General features: G+C 37.3%; 1 protein-coding gene across 4 annotated transcripts in view; it reads right to left on the minus strand.

The window, feature by feature from the left end:
• HMGCLL1 (3-hydroxy-3-methylglutaryl-CoA lyase like 1) overlaps positions 1-12,556 on the minus strand; it is a 176,124-nt gene that overhangs the window by 16,359 nt on the left and 147,209 nt on the right. For 3 of the 4 annotated variants that reach the window (XM_004453640.5, XM_004453639.4, XM_058306902.1), the window contains 2 exons: positions 8,138-8,263; positions 1,458-4,629 (listed from right to left, as the gene is read on the minus strand). In XM_004453640.5, the coding sequence (XP_004453697.1) occupies positions 4,528-4,629; positions 8,138-8,263 (228 nt within the window). In that variant the 3' untranslated portion in view covers positions 1,458-4,527. Of the gene's footprint in view, positions 1-1,457; positions 4,630-8,137; positions 8,264-12,556 lie in introns of those variants that run through there. The other variant, XR_011650074.1, reaches the window with a different exon arrangement.

Consider the following 12,556-nt stretch of genomic DNA (forward strand, 5'->3'; position numbering starts at 1 on the left):
ATTGCCCCAAATACACAGATCTACAAATACACAAAATTATCATTTTGCCACATTGGCCATATCAATATATCGATCTATCTATCCATCTACCTGTCTATATGTCTTTCTATCTATTAGTCCATTTTCTCAACACTTGAGTGTAAGTTGTATACGTCATGCTCCTTGAACACTTAATACTGCCATGTACATTTCCTAAGAACAAGGATATTCATTTAAATATCCACCTTAAGTGCAGTTATCAAATTCAAGAAATTTAACAGTGATGTAAAGTTTATAGTTTATTAGTTTCTCTTTCTTTCATTTTCTAAATTGTGGAAACATATATACAACATAAATTTTCATATCCAACTCCTCCCAAGCCTACCATTCAGTGGGATTTATCACATTCACAGTGTTGCAGTGCCCTCACCATCATCCATTACTAGAACTTTCCCTTCACCCCAAACAGAAATCACTGCTTTTACATGAACTCCTCATTGTCCCCACCCTGGCAACCTGTATTTTAATTTCTGTCTCTATGAGCTTGCAAATTCTCTGTTATTTTCTTTGTAGTTACCATGGGGTTTAAATTTAACATCTTAAATCTGTAACAATCTTTTTTGTTTTGATACCAACTTAACTTCAGTAGTAGTATACATATACTGTATTTCTATACCTCTCAACCCTCCCAGCTTTATATAGTTCTTGTCACAAATGACTTATTTATACATTGAGTTCTAAATCACTGATTTCTCTTTACATTTTATGCATTTGCCTTTGTGATCTGGTAGGGAGTAAAAAGTGGAGTAATAAAGCAAAAATACAATGGTACAGACATTTATGTTTTCACATGTTATGACCCTTACTAGTGATCTGTATTTCTTCAAAGCAGCTTTGGTGTATTGTATATTGACCTTTCCTTTTGATATGCTGAGCTCTCTTTAGCATCTCTTGTAGAGTTGGTCTAGTGGTGATGGACTCCCTCAGCATTTGTTTATCTGGGAATGGGTTAATCTTGCCCTCATTTTTGAAAGACAGTTTTGCCAGAGATAGAATTCTAAGTCTGCAGTGTTTTGCTTTCAGCATTTAAAATATGTCATCCACTGACTTCTTGCCTCCATGGTTTCCCATGAGAAAACAGGACAACCTTATTGAAGCTACCTTGTATGTGACATGTTGCTTGTCTCTTGGAACTTTCAGAACTCTCTCTTAATCTTTGGCATTCAACAGTTTGATTATAATATGCTGTGGGATGGGCCAATTTGGATTTAACCTGTTTGGAGCTCGCTGAGCATTTTGGATGTGTATAATCATATCTTTAATTAACTTTGGGAAGTTTTCAGCCATTATTTCTTTGAATATTCTCTCTACCACTTTCTCTCTTTCTTTTCCTTCTAGGATTCCCATATATATTAATATATAGGTACTCCTAATGGTGTCCCACAGGTTCCTCAGGCTCAGTTTACTTTTCTTCATTCTTTCTTTCTTCTGCTTCTCAGATGAGATTATTTTCATTGTTTTATCTTCAAGTTCACTGATTCTTGTTTCTGCCAGCTCTGATCTTCTGTTAAACCCTCTAGGGGATTTTTAATTTTGGTTACTATGTTTGCAGCACTGTTTGGTTCCTTTTCATAATTTCCACCTTTCTATTGATAACCTCTCTGTGTTTATCTATAATTTTCCTGATTTCCTCTAGTTCTTTGTTCATGTTTCCTACCTCTTTTTTTAAAGAAAAGGTCTTTGTCTTTTATGTCCCAGGTCTGGTCCTCAATTGATGGCTTCTAATGCTTTAATCTTCTCCTTTGTATGGGCTATTGCTTCCTGTTTCTTTGTATATTTCCTAATATTTTGTTGAAATGTGGACTTTTTAATATTTTAATGTGTTAACACTTGAATTTAGTCTGAGGCAGCTCTTCCTCAAGCTTGTACCCAGTTACTGCTATCACAAAGCTTTCCTTGAATGCAGACCCAACAAGAAGAAACAGAAAGAGGAAGAGAAGCAGGAGGAGAAAAAGGAGAAAAAGAAAAACACCTTTCCCATTCTTTGCAGACTGACCTGTGCTAGTGCTCTCCTTCAGAGCTTATTCATACAAGGAGTTTAGAGAATGGCTTGAGGAAAAGTTTTTGTCGGGGTTGCCCCCATCCTTTCTGCCTGTGTCTTGTCTTGACTATGTGATTGTGGCTCTGGGAATTCCTCTGTTTACAATGATACAAATGTCCCCTCTTCCTTAGAAGATAGTTTCTTCAAGGGCCCAGGAATTACACCGTGTATGATATAGCCATCCACCCTTGTGCCAGGCAGCCACTAGTCTGCTCTACCACAGCACCCTGCAGAGAGCTCAGTGAGTGGCCTTCTACATACAGGGTAAATTCTGGGATGGCACGTCCCACAGACCACTACTAGACAGATTGGACTAGACCCATATATTCCCATTCTGTGCACAAGGGTTACTCTGCTCCCTCTGAACAGGGACCAAGAACCTGTGTTAGAAGCACAGGTCAGCTCCATGTTCAGCTGGTGAAGGGTTAGAGGTGGGGCCAGTCAGGGTACCACAAGATTCTACCACCTTTAAGTAAACTTTTTCTTGATTGGTTGCTCACTTTGCCTCTGTCATCCTTTAACTGTTTTCTTAATCTTTGAGAAAAATAATTCTCCTGGTTCTTTCTGGTTGTTCAAAGCTCAGGGGAGGTGGGAGAGAGAATGGAGTCCTCAAGTGCCTGCCTCACTCCACCACCTTGACCTGGCTAGGGCCAAGTCCATGCTTTTTATTTCAGAACAACAAAATTTTTCCTTTAGCTTTTTCTCTAAACAGTTTGCATCAACGGATGTTTTCCCAAACATCTCAAAATGAAGAACTCTGTAGTTTCATAAGATATAAGAAAAGTCATTCTTCTCAGAAGATGGGGTGCATACCCTACTGTCCATACTGAGGATCAAGTATCCTGTTAACTGCCCCAGTGTACAAGGGCATGTATGTTGCAAAGAAAGATGTACAAACGAGATTTAGTTGAGGCAGATCCATTATCAAAGGCTATTTTCTTTCCTCTCTGCTTTCCCCATCCCACCCTACTAACGCCCTGCCCTGAATGCAGACTTATACTCAGTACTCCACAAAACAAGCTTTCTGTTACAAGACCTGCTTCCCCACCACTTCCAATCTAATGAATTGGCCTCTCCCATGGGAATTTAGTTTCGTTTTATTAATTTACCAATATATTTTCCTGTGTTTCTTACTATTGCAACTTAATTATAATCTGTACTTCTCTTATTTTCTTGAATTTATCTTACTTCAACAGGAATAGTGAATATTTAATAGTAAGTCCACAAGGCTCACTTTCACATATCAAGTTATAGTCAAATTATTCAAAGCTAAGATCACCTAGCATTATTGGGGAGTGTCTACATAAATAATAAAATTGATATTTTAAACCCCTGAGTAAACTATTGTCCCCACACAATTTGCATAGGTTACAGAAATGTTTTTGCTAACATGGTTCTCTTGTTCTTCTTCCCAGTCTCTGATGTGTCCATTTTTGCCATTTCTGACTATGCTTTCCAATTTAATAGACAAAATTTGAGCCACTTCAACTTTCAAAAGAGTCAGAAAAAGGCAACCAAAAACTAAAGCAATTTATTCAAAGTGTTCTGAATCAACAGAAAAGAGGTTATTTCATGAATTAAAAACTATCTTAATATTCTCAGGATCACAATGATATTTCTTTGGGCAATTATGAAAGCAAATGCTGGTACATGTATCAATCTATTCTTATTAATGCAGCTTAGACATTGGGATGAAAGTAGTACCTTATATTTCTCAATTGTTGAGTAATACCATGCTGGTTTTTCCTATAACTGATGAAAGGGAAAATATGGTAAACTGGATGCATGTAACAAACATGGGAATTCATAATATGTTTCCAGGATATGGCATATTGCCATTGACCACAGCCTCTTGGAACAAGATAAAGTCATTGAAATAGTTAACAGATGTTAGCCATACTTGAAATATAAAAGTTCTATTGCTAAAAATTAAGCAGGGTCAGATGGAGATTTGGCTCTTGGTCCATAACTTAACTGACTTGGCAAATGGAAAGTTGAGATTCAGAGCATAACACATAATATTGAGGCCACACACTTCGCACACTATGCAGGAGCTCATAAACTACTGACAATATGTACACTGTGCTAAGCCAGCTTGATTAAGTATTAACACGGTATTTGATATTGAAAGAAAGCTGAAGTCAATTTTCATGTCTACTAAATTAAAAAGTAATTTCTGTAAGAGCAAAAGAGTAGACTTCTTTTCCAAATTCAAATGCATGTCTACGAGTTGAATTATTTATTCTTAGGTTGTAATTTACCTGATGACTGGTACTGCTTTCCACCGAATTCATAATTTATCCAGCTATATTCTTTTTAAAAAGTATCTCTTTTTTCCACTCTTGTCTATTACTTCACATTTTGGAACAAGTTGACAGTAATAATTATCAGATGAGTACATGTAGCAGAAATGGATCTTCTCAACCTTAATCATAAATTCATTGACGTCAGGCATTGAAGGAGACTTGTGCTACTTTAGAGTTTGTAGTTTTATTCACAGCTTTGCAAATAAAGTCACCAGCTTCCATCACTTTGTAAAGATTCACTCCCTGATGAGGGAAAGAAGGGACACCAGGAGGGAAGAGGGATTGGGAAGAAAGAAGACAAAAATGATTCCTTTTAATGTTATGAGGAGTTACTCAACCATTTAACATTACTAACCAAATGTTGCTCATTATAGACTTTTGGACTGAACGATATGACCAGCATTTTAGATTGTTCTGCTTTATTAAAACGTATCTTTCATCTGACCCCTGTATAAAATCATAGGATAGTCACACCTGAAAAACTCAATGTAATTCAGGTTGGCAACTGAATGGAATTTGAAACAGTCTACAAAATACCAGTAAAGGAAAAATTAAAGGACAATTAAACTCGTAATGATTTTGAAGAATTTATAGATGAGAACTGAATGAAAAAAAACAAAAACCCTTTTTACTCTATAAAGACACAAACTTGAGAAAGCCATAAGGAATGTCGAAAAGGTAAATGCATATTTATTTACCATATTCAGAAATACTGAAAATGAAGGTAGCTGTAGGTCAAATAAAATGAAGTAGTATTTAGTACACATCTGGGTCATGTTTGCCTAAGGGCATATGAATGAATAAATAAAATCAATAAATCCATGAATGGCACAGACACCGTTGGGTATTAAGGCCAAGTTCAAGACATGTTCCTCATCCTTTGGGCTGGGTATAAATGGAACGTCACCACTGAGGTCTCCACCCAACTCCTCTGCTACCATCGTTAGAAGCAGATCATTAGGTAGATTAACTAGAGATTTGCCTCTCCTGTAACATTTCACGAACTCTTACGTCCTCCCTCAACATGATATAGGTTTAAAATTTAACATACTTAGTCTTCTTTGCTATTTAGGAATTGTTTTCATTATTTTTATAAATCTGTATTTTTTACTCTTTTATTCATTTACTTCTGCACTGATTTTCATAACTATTATCATTTTAGAACATGAAGACATTTTATAACAATCACTTATTTCACTCTGGAAACTTCTGGAGCACTTCTTTGTCATTTACTATTTGTCCTCAGAATGCCAATAGTTGCTTTGGTTTACAACATTTAGTTTTGTTATGTAATAGCCATGAATAAGGAATCTATTACGCAAATTTTAGTTTAGCATCCTTAATCAATGCACTTAAATTTTAAAAATAGTAATTACATGTGTCTTCTGATTCTGAATTAGCATGTGGAAAAGGGTCATAGGAGGATTTCATTCACTAACGATCTTCCTCACTTTCCAAGAGTCCCATTTATAACAATTACACAATGGACTTTGTTGAAATAATACAAAAGAAGAATTTAGTTTTGGACTTTCTCTATCATTTTATTTAAATAACAGATGTCATTATGAAATCACACTGTATTTATTCTGAAATCATTTATCAGGTTCTTAAATATGTCCCATGTATTGTGATAGGTTTGGGGATTCCAGAATTTTATGTAGAGTATGGTTCATGTCCTCAGGGAGATTATTCTCAGGCAGACAACATGAGGCCCATGAACAGAAAATATGTACTCTAGTTAAAGCCACTGGTATAAATATGCCAAGAAATTATGAGGTTAGAGGTGTGGGCAGTCATCCCAGTGATGAAAAATATTGGAGAGAAATGTGTCAGGGAAGGATACTAGGAAAGTTAAATCCTGATGAGTCCTATATGGAGAGTATGAGTCAGAGAGGAAGGAGGATGGCAAAGAAAAGAGCACAGCAAGGCATGTGAGAAATACCATGGCATGTACAGAGACTGATAGGCAGAGATGACTGAAAAAGGCATAAATAGGCCAGATTGTGCAATAGAGCACAGCCTTGCTTTTCAGGAAATGAGATGTATTGCTGGTTGCTCAAACATGAGTATGACATATTCATATTTGCAGTGTAGAAGAAATCCATTGATGGTACTATGAAGGATGAATTTAAAGCCGAGTTTGGAGCCAGTTAGAACAGTGTGAAGGCTGGACATTCAGACAAGAGATAAAGGCCTGTAATAATGTAGTCATAGTAAGGATGGTAAGGAAGGGACAAGCTTATGGAATATTTAAGAAGTTTAATCAATGGCTTACGGTAATTGCTTGAAAATGGGAGTCACAGTAACATTGGATTCTACAGAGAAACTTTGCTACTTATTTTGGGTTACTGGTTGAATTATGACTTTTATACAATGCAGCAATTATCCTTGAACTGTGAAATTCTTACGAATGGAGACATGACTTATTTTCATTTGCATCATCAAGAACATGACATAACACGTATAAAGTATCAGCTGTCAGTAAATCTTAAGGAAAGGCTCTATTCCTCTTCAGTACTGTTATGGTCATACACTTTTGATGGAAATGATTATGCCACTTTGTAAAGGATATAATGTTTATTCCTAAACCAGAGAAGATAAGAAGGTAGGGAATACCTTTTGATGTTTTGTGACAAGATAAATCATTATTTCTATAAACATTTATTGAGCGTCTCTATGCAAAAGTTGCTGAATATGAATAAGCTGCAATAATTGTTCTTTGGCTGCAGGGGCAGATAGATATATAAATTATATAATTATACAATATCATAGTAGGGTCAGATGTAAAGACACTGCAGATAACTTTGCAGCACTGAGGAGAAGAACCTAACAGTTTGGGGTTGGGATTTAGGGTGATGTTAGAGATCTTTTTGTAGATAGCAGTGCCTTACTTAAGTCTTAGCCTGCCAGGTAGATTGAGTGGTATGAGGTTATTCCAACTGGAAGTGAAAGCATGAGCAAGGAGTAGAGGAAAAGAATAGAATGGTGGGGAAATGGGTACAACAGGCAAATTAAATTACACTGAACTGTTTAAGTACAGTAAGGCAAAAGGAGAGACAGGAGAGGAAGTCATGGAAAAAAAATCCATTTTGTAATCGAGACAATGCTTTTACATCTTAGAAAACATTTTAAACGTTTAATCATCTGTGGCTGGTTTGCTTGTCTTATTTCCCCCTACAAATCTACCCTATAGACTAACAGGTTGTTTTAACAAGCGTGTAGCAAAACAAGGTGCTGATTTTGGTGGAGGTTGTTATGGAGCACATGACTTCAGGCACTACTTGTAAAGCAACTTTCTTTCAGTCCAGTGTCTCACATGCTAAGTGGCACTAAGCTCCATTCTTCCACTGACCATTTCAAAAGTCCCCTGGGCTCTTTTCCAGAAGTCTTAGTTGTCATTGTGAGAAAATAAATATCTGAGTTTCCTCCAAATCCATACAGGAACAACAACAACAACAACTGCAAAATGCAGCAATCACAATAGCAATGACATAGGTTCTAGCTCACAGAGCAGGTGATATATGAAGATGGATTTTGGAGATTAGGATGCACCAGAAGAATGCTAAATGATAGCATTACTGGTGGTTGAGCTATAACTTTATAACACCCACAAAAGTATTTCCATGGTATTTTCCCACTGTGAATTTTGAGAAATAGCAAAAGTGTAATAAAACTTTGACCTCAAAATTGCTTCCAAATCATAGAAGCAGTAAGGAATCCATGAATATTAAAATATGTTAAAGAAACTTACTGTATTAAGCCCCAGGCCATTAAGCATATATATCAAATCCTCTGTGGCTACATTCCCAGAAGCACCTTTTGCATAAGGGCAACCACCTAATCCAGATACTGCAGAGTCCACCACATTAATCCCCATCTGAAAAACAAATGCAAACACTTCAGGCTTGTGTGTTTATGGTATGTAAATTGTTGCATTTCTATTTAACCTGTGGCAAAGAGCAAATAAAATCTGAACCTTCAATCCAAATATTCACTTACCCACCTGCTGCTGTCATAATCCCTAGGGTGCTGAATTTTAACTGCTTACTCTTCTATCTAAGGCTTATGGAACTGCTAAAGATCTCAGGAAATAGAATAATATTAGATTAAAATTAAATGATGCTATTTATTGATACTAGCATAGGTATAGGTGGTGGAGCTTAATGTAAGAAAAATTCACTCCCAGGTTATATATTTTCCAACCAATTCTCTAGGATTACCCTAAAAGCAATGCATAAGCAACATAAAATATCTCCAATATCACAGCTCAAAATCAAGGTGCCTTAGAAGAATGAAGTCTGGGGGGGAGGGTGGTGAAAGTCACTATGTTTGATTTCTAATCTTTAAACCAGTCATTACTATTTCATTTTCCTACTAATTGGACTTGGCAATATATTAATCTTCATTTTTGTAGAAATTTTGGGCCACAGAGGGGTTCAACTATGGCAGGGGAGGAACACTGGAATGGGGTATATTGATGGGGGACATGTGGTTGGGAGGGAGTTCTCCAGGGCATGTATATAGGGTATATAAAAATGTTTGGAGGGAAGCAGATTTGGCCCAGTGTTTAGGGCATCTGTCTACCACATGGGAGGTCTGCGGTTCAAACCCTGGGCCTCCTTGACCCATGTGGAGCTGGCCCATGCACAGTACTGATGCGCGCAAGGAGTGCCGTGCCACACAGGGGTGTCTCCCGTGTAGGGGAGCCCCATGCACAAGGAGTGTGCCCAGTAAGGAGAGCCACCCAGCATGAAAGAAAGCACAGCCTGCCTAAGAATGGCACCGGACATACAGAGAGTTGACGCAACAAGATGACATAACAAAAAGAAACACAGATTCCTGTGCTGCTGACAACAACAGAAGTAGACAAAGAAGACTCAGGAAATAGAAACAGAGAACAGACAACTGGGGTGGGGCAAGGGGAAGGTGAGAGAAATAAATAAATAAATAAATCTTTAAAAAAAGACATTAAAATGTTTGGATATTCATTGGGTATTTTCATAGTAGTTACAGTTACAAATGACAACTGAGGAGGTGCTGAGTTCTTAGCCAGGGGAACTCTGTCACATTCCCCAATGGAACAGCAACAATCCCCCAAGCACAAGGGCAAAGACCAGTGCAGAAGGATGGTTCAATGATGAGCCCTTGATACCAATGTCTGTGTGCTTGAAATTTCAACTAGGCCTAGAGCTGCAGGGTGCCTAAAAGTTACCTCCTGAGAACCTCCATGTTGCTCAAATGTGGCTCCTCTCTAAGCCAAACTCAGCATGTAAATGCATTATCTTACCCTCCAGGTTGGGACATGACTCCCGGGAGTGAACCTCCCTGGCACCAAGGGATTACTACCAATCACCAGCTGAATAAAAGGGGGAAATGGTAAAGACAAATGAGTATATATAGCTAAGAGACTTCAAAAAGAGAGGGGAGTTTAGCAGAGGGGTTGTGCTTACGCACTTCTCAGCAGGATCCCAGAGAAACAAAGTTTCGTGAGCTCAATTCACACACTCAATTCACTCAGTCCTTATTGGTCCATTATTTTGCATATAAAACTCAACTTTGCTGCTTGGGAGAAGGGAAGAGACATTGAAGAAGCAAGACACCCAGCACCAGCAATAGTTACGACTCAACTTTACAGATTCTCACTATGTGCTGGATACTACTCACAATACTTTATGAGTATTAACTTACAATTCTAAAAAAAAAAAAAAACCCATGAGGAAGATACTCTTATATCATCTCTAAATCACAAAGAAGGAACCCCACTGCAGAGTGGTAAAACGATCTGTCAGAATGTGGTAAACAGAGTCCTCTGACTCATAGGAGTGCATACTTCCCCATGGTTGGTATATGATTATGCGCTTGGGATATAAGGCTTGGGGGGGCGGGGTGGAGATCTGTGTGTACTGATGGAAGTGTGGAAGACTTGAACACAATGGGTCTGAGAAGGGCCCTGGAGATCAGATTTGGATAACGGGCAAAGAAGAGGGGCAAGGCATATCATTCCTCAACCATAATGGTTGGCAATTTGATCTTCAGAAGCTATCTAGTGACCCACTGTTATTCACTGCTGGCCACTGAAGAAAAAATAACATAACCCATCTGGAAACAGACACCTTGGCTAATCTTGGAAAGATCAGTGGTTCTCAAGATTCACCTGCATCAGAATCACAGCTTGCTGGGCCATAGCCCCAGAGTTTCAAATTCAGGAAGTCTGGGTTGAAACCCAGAAACCTGAATTTTTAAGAAGATACTAGGTGATGCTGCTTTGGCGAAAGGGATCACATATTTATTTTTATAAAATTTTATTTCAGAATTGTTTTTGATTTTCATAAATATTGTGATGATAGAACAAAATATTTCTGTATATTTCATACCCAGTTTCCTTTGTTTGTCACAACTAATGAATCCAATATTGATACATTATTGTTAACTGAAGTATATACTTTATTCAGATTTTTTTTAGTTTTTACCTAATGTCCTGTTTCTGTTCCAGGATCCCATCCAGGACACCATTTATTTTTTGTAGTTATGTCTCCTTAGGCTCCACTGGGCTGTGGCCGTTTCTTTGTTTTATTGAGGAGTACTTGTCATGTATTTTGTAGACAGTCCTTCAATTTGGTTTTGTCTGATGTTTTTCTCATGGTTAGACTGGACTTATAGGTTTTTAGGAGGAAGACTACAGAGCTGAAGTGCCATTCTCAAAGCCATGACGTGATTTATGGCTGATGATATTAATCTTGATCACCTGGCTAAGGCAATTTTTCCAGGTTTTTCCACTGTAAAGCTACCCACCCTCTTTCCCTACTGTACTCTTTGGAAGGAAGTCACTATGTGCAGCCCACATTTCAAAAGGTGGGGAGTATCTATGTAAATTATTTGAGATTCTTTTGAGGTTTGTCTATTTTCCCCATTTATTTATTCAATCCTTTTGATTTATATGAGAAGAAACTCATTGATAGTTATTTTAAACTTTGGTTTATAATCCAATATTGCTTTAAATGTTTTGTTGCTCGAATTGTTTGAGCTTTAGCCATTGGGAAAACGTTCAGTTGGCTCCTGGGTCCCTTTGACATGCTGGATGAGCCTGACTATTTGAGTTACTCCTGTTGATTTTCCCTTGTCAGACTGGAGAGGATTCTTTTCAAGGCTCACAGGGACAGAACTACAGTCCAAATAGCACTGTGATTCCTTGGGACCTAAGTCAGGTTTACAAAATATAAACTGCTTGAATACCTCCACTTCTCATTGTACTCAACATGGGAAGCTCTCAACAGCACTCCGTCTATTACCAGACCTTTTTCAAATAATGATCTGACAAGCTCAATCATATTCAGGATTGAACACCACTGCATTTTCTCTCTTCAGGTGATTGAATCTATTCCATTGAATGGACCTGTTTAAACCCATATGTGGAGAGTGTCTTGGCCTACTGATGTCTCCCAGAGGTGGGCCAGCATTTTAATATTTGCTTCTTCCAACCACTGGATAATATCAGAAATTTCACTACTAAAAAGGAGAAAGTGGGCATAAACGATGCTCCATGTGCTGGCATCAGTTTATTTCTCAAACTGATGGTGACAGAGTTTGCGAAAATTCATTGAGTTGTATGCCCTTATCATTTGTGCACTTTTCTGCATGTTCATTCTACTTCAATAAATTTCAACAACATAAAGCAGTGCTGGTGTAGCTGAAGGTAAACAGGCAAGCTTAAACTTGTTGGAGTATAATTGGAAATTATTTTTCTGGCAAAGATTTATTTAGTAATTGGTCTTAGATTGCTAACATCTATTGACCAAGCCATTCCTCTTCTAAATATTCCTTTCTAGAAATATTTCATGAATCCTAAGTAAATAACTACACAAGAAATTATAAAAGAAATTTATATATAGGTAGGTGTATGTGCATTACCTATGATACATACACACATCTGTATATAGATTCATCACAGTATAGTTTATAAGAATAAAATCTGAAAACATTCCTACTATCTCACAATGGGGAATTATATTTAAAAATTGTAGTGTAACTATAAAATGGAATGATACAAAGCTGTTTAAGTGCACAGTTAAGGAAAAGAAATAGGTTAGAGGACATTATAATAGTATATAGAGTTATCATCCCATTTTCTCAAAAGAAAAACAAGATGTAGATGATGTACCAAATGCTAACA

This window comes from Dasypus novemcinctus, chromosome 11, assembly GCF_030445035.2.
Source record: "Dasypus novemcinctus isolate mDasNov1 chromosome 11, mDasNov1.1.hap2, whole genome shotgun sequence".
Lineage (NCBI taxonomy): Eukaryota > Metazoa > Chordata > Mammalia > Cingulata > Dasypodidae > Dasypus > Dasypus novemcinctus.